This window comes from Melanaphis sacchari, unplaced genomic scaffold, assembly GCF_002803265.2.
Source record: "Melanaphis sacchari strain LSU unplaced genomic scaffold, SCAv2.0 Contig11_pilon_pilon, whole genome shotgun sequence".
Lineage (NCBI taxonomy): Eukaryota > Metazoa > Arthropoda > Insecta > Hemiptera > Aphididae > Melanaphis > Melanaphis sacchari.
This window is the reverse complement of record NW_020270469.1, coordinates 1,578,802-1,597,001: the sequence shown is the minus strand read 5'-3', so window position 1 is coordinate 1,597,001 and position 18,200 is coordinate 1,578,802. Positions and strand designations below refer to the sequence as shown.

Here is an 18,200-nt window from a genome sequence, read left to right as displayed (position 1 = left end):
TTATTATTTTTAATATTTTTAAATTAATGATTTTTTTATCATTATTAACAACATGTTATTTTTTTAAATTTCAAATACTTTTTTTTGCATATTTACATTTTCTATGCATATTCTATAATTTTTTTCGAGCATAATTTGTCTATTTTAGTTTCTATAATTTTTGAGTCCAAGTATTAACCAATAAATAATGATAGATTATATTCTCACAGGAAAAGAACACATATACACGTCATTTTAAAATCAATAACATCATCGCTCTTCGCAGAATCTCAAAATATTATTTTCAGACTATTCTTATTTAAAATCGAAACGGATGAATACCGATGGGATATACCTATAGTTAGTCTTTGGTTATATAATACGAATTATTTGTGTTAAAATTGAGTACAATAAAAATGTTCACAATGGTCTCCTCATGACTAGATGTTACGTAAATGGACTGTTGGACCGTTATCAATGGCTTAATAAGAGGTCTGTTATATTAATTATTTCAAGATAAAATAGAAATTTTAACTTTAAATTAATTAATACTAATTTTTATGTTAGTTATCACTCATTTAGGATTTGATTGTTATATCTGTAACAGTATTGATTTATAGACAAATTATGAAATAGAAATAACAAGAATTCATTGTTTAATGAGTCAAAAATGGACCAGTGATATTACTGTGAATTAAGTCCACGGCACTTGCGGAGACCCATGTGAGAGCAACCCACCCGTTTTTGGAATAATGATGGTCACGTGCGTATCGAAGCAAAATAATGTCACATTATTTATGTACACATAATAATAATGTATTCGCCTTTGATATGTATATATATATATATATATATATATACTCGTGTTAGTCGTGCGTCTATTATAATATGATCGTAATTCTTTTTGTGAAATGCCATACTATGCGTTATTGTGTAAAATTCCGGTCACGACTCATGCAGTTATTGAGCCATATCAATATTTCTATTGATCGAAAAACTAGCTTCCGCAAAAACCATAGGATATGATTTGATGATTTCCAGATGAATACTGTATAACAACGTATTTAGAATTTTTCGTAGGCAGCAATTTTGTTTACAGAAGAAAATTGTAAAAAGAAATGTGTTGCCAAGACAATCATTTCTTTAAATGCAGTGGAAAAAAAAAAAATTTATCTATTTTGTATGCTGTTATAAATAAGATAGTTATTATGCACTCTAAACGTAACGATTAACATTTGTCTTAAACAAAAAGTCTTATTCTTATAGCAAACTGTTTTCAAATAGTTTTTGAGCGAACCTTCATTAAAGCTTCGCTAAGGTATTGTGCATATTCGTTTTAATTGAAAAATGTTCACAAATATGTATTATGTGTATTGAATAAAAGTTAAAATAATAAACATATCAAACAAAAACTAATACAATTCGCTCCAATCAGAATTTAAAACATGTTTAGCTTTGTGTAATTTAACATTATAATAATGTATTCCAAAATTAATAATTAAAATCTATTTACCTTTTTTTTTTTTTTTTTTTTATAAAAATGAATGATATTAAGTCTAGTCTAAAGTCGAATTAATCAATAATAAAATGTACATTTTATTTCTCTATAAATATTAAATAGGTACTATATTTAATATTTAATAATTTAAATAAGTACTATTGTAAAAATATGCAAACCCTTAAACTGTTAGTAATCTTTACACAAATTGAGCTTGATATTTTAAATAATCTTTAACCTCACAAAATAAATAGCTGTATTAAATATATAAACAATTTTCTAGTCAACTATTTTTTTCTTAACATTTTTATCGTTATTGTTTTATTTTAAACTTATTCGTCAAGTATTTTTTTTTCATTGTTATCTTATTCATATTATATTATAATACAAAGATTGTTCTATGTTCTAATGTACTGATTAGTTGGTGGTGTCTGTGTTCTACCTATAATTAAAGACGAGGTGAAGTGTAAAACGCGATTTGTGTTGAAAAGAGATTCACAAAAAATTTTAGTTTACAATCAGTTTCAATTAATCAAGAATTATCCTTTTATACAATAAAGTTATATAAAAATGTGATTTTTAAAAAAAAGTTCTTTTATATATTTTGTTATAATATAGTATCTTATGTTTGATTGTATGTTAAATTTATTAATAAGTATCTAATCACCTGTATATATATATAAACAGTTAACTAAATATAAATAATTTGTCTTTAGCAAAATGATTTTGTAATAATTGTTATTAAAGTAAAATTTATTATTCTAAAGAAAGACAATTTATAAAACATCGATTACTAAAGTAGTGAAACTACTATACCTTATGAGTCTGAATAATAGATTAATAAATAACTATTATTAGACGTAAAAATTATAAACAATAATTATTTTTATTTTTATATATTTCTTTATTTGTATTAGTACTTAATTATATGAATAATAAGTTTAATCAACGATTTAAATTTAAAACTATTATTTTTGTAAGAAAACATTTTTAATTACATAAAATATTAAAATTGTTGAAAATATTCTGATATTAAATTCTGAAAAAAATAGAACCTCTTCAGTCTCTCCCAAATTAAAACATGAAGATTAATCTTCTCATAATTCTTAGAATTTCACATATTATTTTTTTATAACTATTACTTGTAGTTTTGACTAAATGGCCATAAGTTATTTATGTGTATAATCAGAGGGAGAATGATTTGATTCTATCTAACTAGTTAGCAAGCATAATAATTGTTATTGATTTAGATATATTTGTAATATTTAAGATACTACATAATGTACACAATACACAGTTTACCGACAAATAAATTAAACTTTAACGATTCTTTGAGTGTTTTGTATGAGTTATGTATATCATTAAAAACTTGATAATAGTTCTGTTTTATTATACTTTATGATAATGGCTCAACTGGATTAAGGTAGTTAAACTAAAACTATGTCTCATACATATTATTGAACATCAAACAAATAAATAAAGTTGATATTTTATTTTAGTGTTGAGTTTCACAAATAAACCGCTATCACATAGAACTGTAAAAGTAAAAAAATATTAATATATTATAGCATTCGAGAGAAAGTAATGCACTTACAAAAAATATAAAATTATCAACCCGATGGATACTTACAAAAATACGAGAAAAAGTATTTTTTGTTTTAAATAATAATATATAAATGTATAGTGCATTAAGGTTGGTAGAATATTTTTTTATACATAGTACATAGAGCATCGTACAACCATTGAAGTCACGTTTGCCTGTACCTACAGAGATATAATTATCCGTCAAGTAGTTTCTCCACACTTCTCACGCTTGAAGAGGGTATCTGTTGGTGTATTCTATATTCTTTTACAAAAATGTGTCGACTCATCTTTAGTTCGTTGAAAAAATAAAACTCTTTGCACTTGTAAAATATGGTCGTTGCAAAAAAAAAAAAAAATTGCATAGGACTTACATTAATACAAGTACTAGTTTCAAATTATTTTTAGCAGCTGCAGAATTTGGTTTGAAACTTTGAAACCAAATCTAAAAAAAAAAAAAATAAAAAAAAAAAAAAATAAAACACAATAGATAGTTTTATAAAATATGTTAGAGAGATCAGGAAGTTATAATGAAAATGTTTCTTGACTAAACAAGTACAATAAAATATGACTAGTTTTACGTTTTTAAAAACTAGATCGATATTTTTAATTTTTCTAAGTCAATAAAAACATTTTACAAAATAATCAGCAATCATTAATTAGTACTTAATAAAGATTAATATATTTTGTTAACACTAATGATTAGCTTATTAAAAATTTAAACTTATACTCGTAATTATGATTTCATATGGTTTTTTATCTGATTATGTAATTAAATAGTTTGTAAGAACTCAATTAATAAAAAGTTTTTGTTTTCAAAAAGATTGTTGTTTTATTGATTAAATTGTATAAAATGTTAATTATATTAGTTATTTTAATTTATATTGAATGTTTAAAAAAATTCAAATCCATCATTATTTCATTTTTCATTTTTTTTTTTTTTTTTTTTAGATGTTTATAAATTTGAGAAACTTTCAATGAATAAAATAAACTTAAATATTTTGTTTTTAAGTAGAATTATTGTAGGCTAAAATAACGTTGAATATGATTTTCATGAAAAACCATACATAAATCAACTTTGTCATAATAGGATTAATATTATATTTTATATGATATTATGGATTGTATTAATATTTTATTATTTTTAAATAAAGCAACATTTTTATTTGAAACAAATATTGAAATATGATTATACAAGAAACATCAATCAGCCACAATAAAAATATTTTCAATAATACACGTTCAATTAGGTATTGAATACGGTATCCGGTGAATTGGTCGCGAACAATTGATCGCCGGTGAATTAATCGCGGGCGAATTGATCGCGAATACAATTGGTCGCCAAGATAATTGATCGCCAAACGAACTTTTTTTAGTTTTTTAAGTATTTTATTATCCTAGGTATATTACCAAATTTTATGTTTATTATTTTAGAATATTTAAGTATTCTTATTGTTTTATTTTTAAATAACGTACAGTTAAATGCTAATTTTAATTAAAAAAAAATAATAAATAGATTATGTATATAGTGGATAATAATAATAACAATTTAATCACGGCCATGTTGATATCATCTTAACACTAATACAAGTTAATTTGACAATTATATAATAATAAACTTAGGTGACTTCGCGGTATTGATAATTTAACAATGAGAAGACGTTGGCTTTCGACGAACAATTTGAGATTATGCCGCCGTGATTAGAAACGACAGAAATAAACTAATAATGCCCATGTGGGTATATAATATCAATAATAAATACTTTATAACAATATAATGATACGAACTCGATAATGAAAATTTAAAATAAAATACTTAAAAAACTAAAAAAGTTCGTTTGGCGATCAATTATCTTGGCGACCAATTGTATTCGCGATCAATTCACCGGCGATCAATTTTGTTCGCGACCAATTGTTCGCGACCAATTACTACATTACCTACTTATCTTATTGACATCAATTGTAAATATGCGTATCTAATATACTTGGAGTTTGAACAGTGTAGTTATCAACTCCAATAAATAAGATTCCATAGTCAAATATTGGTAGATACGTCTAATATTAATGCAATTATAGCACCGGAATAAGTTGAAATATTATGATTTTAACGATGAAATGTATTGACCTACGTATCTTAGAGTAGACTGTAACGTTAATTAAATAATTTATAACGCGTGATTGGTCTAATTATGATATGATATATATCGAGTATTTATAAATTATAACCCATGGATAAATTCAATAATTAAACAAGTCAATAAATAGTTGATTGTAGTTTTAGGATTCACTTTATTTATTAGGATAAAAGTTAATTATAAGAAAAATATAATATAAATTGTTCAACTTAAGTAAGCATAATTTATTATAATTTTGTACATATATATATATGTATATATATATATATATATATTTTAAGTATATACACACACGCTGTAGATCACAGGCTACAGTTAAACAATTGACATTAATGAGCAAAATTTTCTAATTAATTAATAGTTAATATAAACAATAGGTACTCGTTATCTTAAAAGCTTAAAATAAACTGGTGCAATACGATTGCGCCCAAACAAATAAGTACGATCGAGCCCTATTAATTTTTTATCTGCACAAAACGCAACACGATTGCGTTCTAATATATATATATATATATATATATATATATAAATATGTGTGTGTGTGTGTGTGTGTCCTTTATATATACCGGTGTTTTCGAATCGCGCACGAATATCATTATTTAGGATAATTAAAATTTATTAATTATTTTTAATGCATATTTTTGTTATTAGTTTATACGCATTCTTATTTAAATAAAAAATTGTTAATTACCGTCAAAATAAACATAAACATAAGTTTCAAAACTTTCCAGTGTATAATAAAGGAGACTAAAAAAAATTGTAAATAGACAAATAATTGTGTGTAGGAATACATTAAAATAATATTAAAAAAATGATTAAAAAAAACCTAATAAATATACAAATGATTTAAAAATATGTAGGTATATAAAAAATACTTTAAAAAGTTATAAAAGTTAATAATAAAATATTATCTCGATTATTCAAATGTACGTACTAAAATACTTGGTTATACATATTGGAAAACCAAGTTCAATTTTTAAAAAGTGTTTTGGAAAATTGTTAGAATATATGTATGTGTTACAGTTAAAGTGTTGAATCAGTTAGTTTATGAAATAATTAGGTAATTTATAAAATAACTAAAGCTTGTAGGTAATGTATATAATTTATACTTTAGCTAGTTATTTTATACATTCCCTGGCATCAATTCTTTAATGTGTTAAATTATAAATAACAAAAAATCATGATAAATAAATATAGTTCTAACATTTTCAAAAATTGAATATAACATATTAAATCAGATAAGATTGACGTCCTTTTTGTCGGTGACCGCAATGTACTTTTGAAAAAACAGGCAAAATGAATGAAAGATTTATTAAATACTAAATTTGCGGTTGCTAATATTAGTTCTACAGTGCGTATCAAAATTTCAGATGTAGATAGAGGAAGGGGTGATCCTCGTTCAATTATTGCAGTTGTTTTAAAATTAACTGACGATGGGTTTTATCAGCTGGTACAATTATGGTAAAATAAATTTAAATAATACATGTTACTTTTTATTTTTTATTTATTTGATACCTACCTACACACTATAATTACAGGAGTGATAAACAACTATATACTCTCGATCCCAGTTCACATTATGTTCAGAAAATTTGTTAGTTGTAGAAGCTGTTCCAAATGAAAGTATTACATTAAGATCTACGGCAACTGCGCAGTCACTGGGAACTGGTCAGGGTTTTTTTAAGTGCACTTGTACCAAAAGATGTGACACAAAGCGATGTGTTTGTAGAAAAAAAGAGGTATTGTACAACTTTAAATGCCATAATAGCTTTACATGTACAAATAAATCAATAATATAACTATAATTAATTCAGTAAAATAAAATATTTTAATATATATTTTAAATTTTAATGTATTTTATACTTTAACGGATATCAAACTGAAATTGTATAGAATAACTAGATATTCTATGAAATAACTAGTTAAAGTACAATTTTCATGTATTATTTATACTTTAACTAACATTCGTAGGTAATTCATGAACTGCCTAGTTATTTCATAAAATAACGGAATTCAACACTTTAGCTATAACATATATATTAGGGACTTATATATATATATTGGAGCGAAATCGTGTTGCGTTTTGTGTAGGTAAAAAAGTAAAACGGGCACAATCGTGTTACAGCCAAATAAACTTGACTAATTATCTTGTCAGTACCTAGAATTGTAATCAATAGAATCAATGGTTTTAAAATCGTTAAAGCTTTTAAAAGTATATTTAATCAAATTAAAAGAAGAATATAATATAATATTATTTATAACCTATACTTATTTTAATTTTAATAATCACAATAATATTTACGACATATGGTTCTCCAATAAGCTATTCGGGTAAAAAAGTATAATATGAACTCGATTCGTTAATTTAAATCTTAAGGTGAGAGGAAAGTTATTATTAGAAAATAACTTGATTTTAATGGGAAAACGTTACAGTCTTATGATACAATAAATCATAAATAATCCCCGATATAACAGAACCTGTTCAGCGTGGAATTGGAAAAGATATTTTGTTATGCATCTGTATATCATGGAAATATATATATGAGTACTATAAAATTATCATTGAATATAATCTATATCAATTATACTGATTACTTTGTTGTAAAAAATGTATTTTATCAATAAGTGCTAAAGAAGTGTTATGACGCTGACTGACTGCATATAGAATTACATTCAAAATAAATAATTAACTCTAAATGAAAAAATAAACTAATCGAGTGAAAAAAATAAATTAATAGTAAAACAAATTTGTAAACTTTACAATTGTGGAGAAATTCAAGTGTATAATATATTAAAGAAAAAAATTTAATAAAAGAACAATGATTGAATGGGGGTGATAATTGTAATTATAAAAATTAATGTAAAATTCAAAATTCTAGATGTACGAGTATATGAATAAATTCGATTTTAGGAAATGGAAAAATGAAAAGAAAACCAAAATCCAGCGCAAACAAAAAAATTAATAATTTGACTTGGGAGTGGTTTCTAAGTGTTAGAGCAAAATATATATTAATTTTTGGACCGATTTTATAATCTAAAGCATACGTCTTAATTTCTGAACAAATGTTAATCACCGAATTTAAAACATCAATTAATATACTAGGTTTTATTTAAGTACTAAAAATAATAATAATAATAAAATATTATAAATTGTACTTCAAAAGACGTTGAACAATCCAATTCCTATGACGAAACTATTGCATAGCATTGATATTAAAACTATAAAAATATCTTTTACGAAATAAAGCAATTGAAAATATTCGTATTAGATTAAAATAATGAAAATAAACTTGTGCAATCAATAGTAGAAAATAGAATGGAAGGTTATTTAACAAAACATAGTTATTGAAAGAATTTTGGAAGAGTATGCAATTATATGTAATAAAAAGTAAGTGAAATGTGATACTGAATATTTACGTAATATGTAAGGGAAAAATACACGAAAAAACTAAATTTTTTAAAATTTTTCTTTACCTGTCTCAAATGGGAAAACAAATAATCGGTCTCAATCGCTTCTATATTACTCAGGTTTCACTGTAATTGACTTTTATTTTCCATTTATTTTTAATGAAATATTTTATTGTTGTACTAAACTTTATTTATTCTATACTATATAGTGACTTGGTATTATTGAATTTTTTTATTAAATTTAAATATTTTTGTAACAATTAGTAAATATAAACGATTATAAAAATAAAATTTAGTAAAAATAAATTTAGTTCATTTTATAGTATATTATAATTATATATATTATAGTTTTTTATTTAATTTATTCTAAACTATCGGTTAATGTAAAATCGATGATTATTTCCTTTTTTGTAAAAGAAAAATAATAATAATAATAATAAACAAATAAAATTATATTTAATTATAATTATTGATATATTAATAATTATATAATTACATTACTATTTAAATTAATTACATGTAACGTAAAAGTAGAACGATAGACGTGAAATTTTTTTTTTTAAAATTGAATACAAAGACAAGTTATAGTGTTATAAGAGTTCTATTATTCATATTTGATACAAGCACAATTATATAATATGCATTCCAAAAGTTGGGTAATTATTTTACTGTAAGCATTCATATTTTGTTTGAAAATAAAATAATACTTTCTATTATTTTTAACGGTATAATGTCTTATAGGTTTTTTTTTAATAAAAACAAATATTTTCAATTTTATAAATAAAAGTAAATAATTTTTCAGAAAATTTTTACATTTAAAAATGAAGTTTCGAACCTATAAGTTATAACTGACAAGTGCATTTTAAATATTAGATGGATGGAAGGAATTTGAAATATTTTTTTTTTTACTCTATATGAGTTATGACTTTAAATTATGTAAAACAGCATTTTCCAGAATACTAACTCTTTTTGGAATATAGAGTTTTACTGTGATTTAAGATTAACCCAGTGTGTAGGTATCTATTGAGTACACTTTATGTATAATGACATTTTACTTTTATATTTATTCACGTAATGTCTCTATTATAATATGTATCTTATTAAAGTTAAAACCTTTTTTGTTAAGATACGAATATAAGAAATAAAAATATTAATTATGAAGATTTTACTCAAGTTTCATTAAAACTTTTGTATTATTTTTCAGTTTATTGCCTTTAAATTGAAAATGCTAGAGGCATAGAGGTAGGTATGTATTTTTATTAGATCCATAAAATGATTAAGCTGTGCTGTATATTTATCTATTTCAAATACAATTAATTTAATTTATGGTTTTTTTTTTTATATTTAAAGGAGATTGGATGCTAGTTTTTTTTAAAGAGCTTCTTATATAGACATTATACTAAAAATGTGTTAAGTTGTAAATACTGATAATTAGTGTGAGTGAATCACATGTGTACCACTCAGTGCTAAGCTCTCGTTTTTCGTACTTGCACATGTTGTTTATATTTTTTAAGACTATGCAGTATATTTATCAACCATTTTTATCGACAAATATTAACGTGATAAGAAATTTTAATGTGGAATTATATTCTTTGTTATATATTTACATATTATTATGATGATATACCTACCCTTTATCCATAATATATTTTTTAATTTAAATATCATTACTTGAAATTTCTTAAATCTATAAAATCAACGATTTTATATTTTGAGTTAAGCAATAAATGTATTGATTTTATCATGTTTTTTTTTAGTGGAGTACACAATAAGTTGTCTATAAAATTCCCAGAACTTAATTTTATATTTGGAAAAAAATATGAATATTAAGGGAATAACGGGTAAAAAGCTTTTCATAAGTTTTAAAATTTTAGTTAAAAACATTGAAAATCTATCACCAAAATATTTTTTATAAACGTTAAATTAAGCAAAATCAAGTTAATTTTTTCGTAGTTAGAAATTCATAAAAGTAGTTTTTGCTTTAATACCTTAGATTTGATAATTTAATATAAGGTGTATTATTAGTTTTGCAACCTTTAAATAAAAAAAAAAAAAAAATTCTACCAATAAGCTAAATCAATTTTTTATGAGCATTTCTAAATCAATGTTTACGACATTTGATGTTCTCCAGTAAAAAAAATTAATTTTCTTTAAAAATAAATAAATAAAAGATACTGGAATTTTTCATAAAATGTTTGTATTTTCGTTGTATGGTAAAATTTTTAATTTTTTTTCAGTTTTTTTTTTCATAAATTTAAATAAAAAATTATTTGAAAATTTAATATAAGATCTTAAAAAATATATTTTTGTATCCGTATAAAAATATTAAAAATATGCATGTATAAGTTTTTTAATATATGTTAGAATTTTGACGATTTTCTCTAAAATAGTAAAAAAATTGAAATTTTTTTTTTATGGATTGCAGTAAAACAATCTCCCAGTTTCAGCTTGGCATATACAGTAATTCATTGTTATAGAATGGTGAGAATTGAGTCTATTTATGTGGGAGGACGGGAATCTTATATCCATAATAATTATTTCCAGTTTTAGACTTTTAATTATAAACATGTCGTGGAAAAAACAGAAACGCACGTTTGCTGTGGAAACCTATTTTCGTAAAAACGAGTGTGTAGCCGTTGTTTAACAAACGTCCCGTACTTACTTTAAAATGCCACCTTGCTAAACAGTCCTAGATAGAAAATTAATTGTATTGTGGACAAAAAATGTAGAAAAACAGGATCAGTTACAAGAAATAGAGGCAAACTACCTCGAACTGCTCGAATAGCTTAAACCATCGATGCAGTCAAACGTTCATTTTTTAAATTACCAAAACGTTTCATTCGAAAACATTCAGCTAAATTTCGGTTCTTTAATCGCTCTGTAAGGCGAACTCTGCATAAAGATCTCCTTTTTCACACGTATAAAATGATAGTAGTTCAAGAGTTGTTAGAAAATAACTGGCGTAGTTGAGTTGTGGCGGCATTTCGAAAAATTGATTGAAACATTACCTACCGCTATTTTTTTTTTTTTAGTGATGAGACTCATATTCACCTTTTTGGCTGTATAAATAAATAAAATGTTTGATATTGGAGTGATAAAAACCCACAGGAAATACACCAGAGGTCTCTGCATAGTGACCGTTTCACAGAGTGGTGTGCAGTTTCACGAATAAAGATTATTAGATATTACTTTTTTGATAAAGAAAATCGAGCAATTACCATTAATTCTAAGCGGTATGTAACCTACTACAGAATTTTTTTGTGCCAGATCTTAAAGAGCTTAAAGAAATCGATGTACAAAATATTTGGTTTTAACAAAATGAGGCCAATAAACACGGCATGAGCCGTCAATAAAATATTGAGGGAAATGTAGTTAAAATTCACAAAATTTTTTTTTTTCATATTAAAGTTTAAAAATTATATAAAGATTCTTCAATTATTTTTATAAATATATAACGTTTAAAATTTGAACAAAATTTAGTAATTTAAATTAGTATTTAAACGATTTGTTAATTATTTTGTTATTATTTAAAAATATTATTCCCAGGAACTTAAATTTTTAGATATTTTATATAATTATGAATTTTACTATACGCAATACAATTTTAGATTCATTTTAAAATATTATTTATTCATAGATACTTTAAATTTATTTTTATTTTTTAATAGTATTTACAGAAAAATGTTATTATATTTTGAGTTATGTAAGTTTTTATAATTTAGTAAAAATATAGCACATTATTATAAAAATTTAATATTTATGATTTATTAAATGCAATATATTCGGAAAATTATATCATTTTACAGTAGTACTATGAAAGTAAAATACTAAATACAAAGTAAAATAAATGGCTTTAGTATCTAAGTATATCAAAAAACATATTACTTGATGATATAGGTATGTTGATAAACTATGTTTCCGTTCAAATAATTTTTTGTAAAAAATGATTTAACATTGAATTCAAATTGAACACACTTATAATAATCATTCATTAAAAATTTCATATAATAAAACGATATCCACCTACCTATCTTTAAAAGTAGAAAAAGTAAATTTTATGACGAATTACAATAAACGAATATCTAAAAACTTTTTATTACAATGTTAAGTAAGTTAATTTATATTAATGATAGTTTATAGCTGGTATTAAACATATAATAGTTAATGTAATATTATAATTTTCATTACATTCGTTATTTACATTCGATTATACTTAGAAAACTTACAGAAATTAATAATTCAATAATAGATGCATTATTTAATTTACATATTTTAATGTAACATCTGATATTATACCTGCAGAATATAACAAAAGATATCATAATATACATGAAAGTTATTGAATAAAAACTAATGGATTTTTAAATTTTAAACATTTTTAAAGCTTAATTATTTATCCTTAAATAATTATTTTTAAAAATAAATTAATGCTTATACTTTAAATTTTTAACATTTTTTCGCTTAGCTATTATTTTTTAAATACAATTAAATAAATCAATTATACACAATGTTTATCGAAGTCTATATTACCATTTCGGTTTTAAATTAATAAAAATAAATATATACTTTTGATGCATAAATTATCTTTATTGGAATAGAGAATAATGGTTATTCATATTTATTAATATTTATAGTTTATAAAGTTTAAAAACTAATCATAATATAATTCATATTTTCTCAACCCACAAGATGTCTATATAGAATATAAGATTACAAAAGAAAAGTTATTTGATATTATACTAAAAATAAAACCTGCATTTCAAATCAATAGCATAAAAAATAGATTAACTCGTTTCAAAAAAAAACATTGGTCAACGAGGACTATGACTCAGTTGGTTCAGAATCATAATCTAGACAATTCAGTAATTAAAAAAAAAATAATAATAAATAAATAATCTTCAATGAAAAGTAATATTAAATACAAATTTTTCTAAGATCATACTTCTACAGAACAATAAAAAATAAAAATAAGAAAAAAACATCAATTGCCCAATATTTATTGATATCAGAGATGAATTTCAATTTCCAACAACCTGTACGAAGTATTAGGACCATATACTGACGCAAAACTAATAATTACCTTTAAAAAGAAAAATTGAAATTTGTAACTTAATTTAATTTTAGTCTAATGTAAATACTTCTATATGTACATAATTAACTAAAACCATACAATCTAAGCTAATAACATTGTAGTTGATGTTGAAATAATAAAAAAAAAATTTATTTATTTTCACCTTTTTGATTTATTTTGAATGTAGTACGATGAATATCTTAAAATTATTCTAAAATAATAATTTGCTTATAAGGCCAAAGTAACGTAGTTTTATATTTCCCAAGAAAATACATAGTTTTATTATATTATTTATTAAATTGATACTGTTTTATACACTTAAAGAAAAATAACGCCTTTTAGATTTAATTTAAAAAAAAAAAATAAAAAAAAAACGAGAGTACAAAATATTGGGATAATATGTAAAAGTCCATAATACGAGATATACATCCACACAAGAAAATTAAAAGTGCGTAAATTAAATATATTGAAATATATTAGGATTATTCCAAGTTGTATTTAAGTCAAATAACATTATTAAAATGAACAGTAATAAGAAAGTGAGATAAAAGTAATTTATTTGTATTGTTAAAAGATAAACTACTTTTTTCTGAAACTTTTTTTAGAAATGTAACTTCAAACCATTCGTATCTTTAAGCTGACTATTAAGTATTTAATTCGCTCAAGTAAAATTATTTATTTGGTAATAAATACTTCAGGTGGCTAATTTAGCAACATATCAATTATGTACTATTATGGTATTAGATTATGTATGAGTTATGTATAAATTGTATAGTTATTTTATATAATATTATTTACATATATTAAAAACATTTGTTTCACTTATAAAAATAACTTAACATTTTTTATATTAATAAACAAATATTAGATTAATTAAAAAAGTGTTTATGATTTATTTTTATTAAATTAAATAACTTTATCAAAAGTTTATATATAAACATAAATGCTGTGAACTATTTTATATTGAATTAAATTTATAATTTTCAACTAAAAATGTTTGTTGAATATATTGAAATATCTATCCTTTAATTCAATAGTAATATATATATAAATAATTTACTTGCAACTTTTAAAGCTTATTGATAAGATTTCGATAAAAGTAAGCTTTCTTTAATTTAATCAATTTTAGTGTATAGTCATTAAAAATATGTATAAGAAACTAATGTGATCAAATCAAAATCTAAACATTATTTAATACTTTATTTTAATTAGATTAAAAATCTAAATTTTATTAAAATAACGTATGATAAAATATATACATTTATTCATTAAATATATAGAATATAAATCAGTGAATATAGTTATAATTAAAAAAAAACAATATCTGATAGTTTGAGAAAATGTGATAGTTAAATGGCAGTTTTATTAAAAATTAATGTGTTGTTTGTAGTATATCGAACATATTTTGTTTATAAAATAATATATTCTATTAATTTTGCTTTCATGTATATTATATGTATAGAAACAATTATGAATGGGTATAATAACTATTTAAAATAAAACAAGAGTTAAATTATTTTTTATCTATGTTTCATTATTAAAAAAATAACAAGAAAATAATGAAACTGAAAAAAAATATTGGACAATATTAGTATATTATTTGTTACAGTGTAAAAAATACAAATATTGCTATGTATAAAAAAATAAAAACTGACAAATACAAGTATATACAATTATGGTTATATAAATTTAGATTTTTAATAATTTATGTAGAATTAAAAGAACAAAAGAACAAAATAATTAATTAAAAATAAGATCACTAGATATTTAATTTATGATTTGACATATTTTTATAATCCTAAAACGATAAACGTGTTAACTTACGTTTTATGTGCGTTTTTCAGTCATCGGCACCGAAAATCTTCGCACCTGTTTGCACGCGACATTCAACGCAGACTGGAACAGTCTTAACACGGGTGGCGCATCGATAGACGCACTCCCTCTGTGTCGTGTGCGCCCTCGGATGCAACTAACGCACTTCAGTGGTCCCGCGCTCAGTGTGTTGTATGACGTTCTGACCCTGACCGTATCACAATTGACCTGCTGTTGGTTTTAAAAAAAAAAACATTGACGACCCTAGTTTTGCGGATCACACTTTATAAGTATTCCAACCTTAGATAGATATAAAATTGGGTTATAACTTAATATAATTCACTTGTTAATTGTTATTAATTATTACGATTACTAATTGCTAATAAAATAATGATCAGTAATGTATAATTAATTAAAAATCTAAAATATATGTTTTTCTTATAAATTTATTTTCTAGTTTTCTTTACTCCGTTGAAATATTTGGTATAAAAAATAATAAATCCTCAATAATAAAGTATAAATCATTTAAGCCTAATTGATATTAAAATTTTGATTTGTAATATTTTGTTTTGTTTTATGTTCTATTAGACAAGAAAAACAAATAACAGTTATTATGATGAAGTGTGAACATTTTAGATATTATGATTTATAAATCATACTTATAAGTTGGGATTTTAATAAAGTTTTGTTTAAAACCTTTAAATCCTAATAAAAGTTGTAATTAAATTCAATGCAATTTTTCAAAGTACAAATTTCAGTATTTCCGGTAATTATTGATATATAAATACACAATTTAGTATATTTTTAAATAAGGTATGTTGTAAATGTGTACATTGTATATTCCAAAGAAATATTTATTTTAATTTTTACTTAAATTTGGAAAAAACAAATTTTGTTATTATAATAAATAAGATTATTTATATCTAAATTCATAGAATACATATGAATAACGTTTTAAAAAACTATTTGAATATAGTTGGTACCATTTGAAACTATAGACGATAAAAAACAATCAAAAATTTATCTTAGTAACAAGAATACTAGGTTACTATAAGTATGTTAATGGATGCCACTATCATAACAAAAAAATAAAACCATGTATCTTTTGTTCTTAAGTGTCGTATAAAACATAATATGCCCTCCTTTTCTAATTAAAAGACCTGGATTTACTCTGGTCGTATATCCATTTCAATATTTAACTGAATTTTTTTTTTAAATTTTTATTTTGGATCGAAATCTTTTACAACTATTTTATTTTATCTTTTAAAAGATAATGGGTCTAACTGAACATGTTTGTTTGAGGTTCTAAGATGTCACTTAAAAATATAAATTTAAAAAAATAAATTAATCAATTGATAAAATAATAATTACAATAAATTTTTCTTATACAACCAAAAAATTAATATAATTGAATATATATATTTTATTATTAGTCTATAATGTAATATTACAAATAAAATCTTTAAATAAAAGATATACTCTAAAGCAATACAACTATTAATAATTACTAAAATGATCATTCGTTATGGTAATTTAGTAATGCTGTAAACTTGTTAACTACGTATATTTTGTTTTTATAATAACCTAAGTGTAATTTTATTTTTAAAAACTTTTATTGAAATCCTAGGTTTAATTTCTAATGGTAGATTATTGTAAATATTTGGACTAATATAAAATTATGTAGATCGTGTTAATTTTTTGGTGCATAATTAGTACTTTGATATTAAATAATTGTCTAGTATTATTTCCTAGTTCAATTTTGAAAATAAGATTATTTTCAATTGCATTTATAACCGAAACTTTATGAAATCATTTTTTTTTCTGGTAGTTACTTCATATCATTCTATAAGCCTTTTGCGTAGTATTTTGAGTCTACTTTTAGAATAATATTTTGTATTTTTTTACTGGGTCTATAGTTGTATTATACGTACTTCTTTAAATATAAATACTGTAATTAACTATAAATTCTAATAGTGATTGATACACACTTCTAATTTTCTTAAGCCTAAAGATGTATTTAATTTTTGAAAGCTATAGTACGTCTTTAAGCTTATAACATAATATTCTATATATTTTTTTTCAAAGGCCTATTTATTATTTTTACTGATTATTAATATTATACTTATAAATGTAACTTATAGCGACTTGATAATTTCAAAAAAATATTTAAATTAATATCTTCTAGACTTAGTATAGATTACAAAATACTCGTATTTTGGATTTTTTTATATTATTTATGAATACAATATGATACTTTCAATGTTTTTTATTTTATTTGAATTTATGATGATATAATTTTGGTTTGCAAGTCAAAAACTATGAAAATGTTATATAGTTATAAGCTGCTCTTATTGGAAATAAAAAGTTCAGGGTTAGATAGTTTGAAGTTAAAATGTCTACAAAATCGATTATTCAAACCGTACTTATTTATAGTATTGTTTTATACGTTATTAACATACATATATTTCATATTTAACATTATAGTATTTATCATAAATAATATCATTAATATAGTAAGAATTTTGGCAAAAATTAGTTTAAAATGCTCAATTGATATATATATTAGGTAAAAAAATTATTGATATTTATATTAATAAGTTTTTAATACCTTTAGAAATAAAGATTGACACATAGTTTCCGCTGTGGACGATTTTTCGTACGCAATAATATATTATTGAATTCCTATTATTAAACACGTCCATTATATTGACCTACT

General features: G+C 22.5%; 2 protein-coding genes across 2 annotated transcripts in view; one reads left to right on the top strand and one right to left on the bottom strand.

Moving 5' to 3' along the window:
- The window catches only part of LOC112604389 (rhodopsin-like), a 57,565-nt gene extending 41,943 nt beyond the window's left edge, over positions 1-15,622 (bottom strand). Inside the window, exon 1 of the mRNA XM_025353411.1 lies at positions 15,497-15,622. The gene's annotated coding sequence lies outside the window, so the exon portion shown is untranslated. The remainder of the gene's footprint in view (positions 1-15,496) is intronic.
- LOC112604282 lies at positions 6,494-6,992 on the top strand. The gene is given in 2 exon segments (XM_025353248.1): positions 6,494-6,643; positions 6,732-6,992. Coding segments are annotated over 2 exon segments (411 nt in total).
- Positions 15,623-18,200: the final 2,578 nt, after the last annotated feature.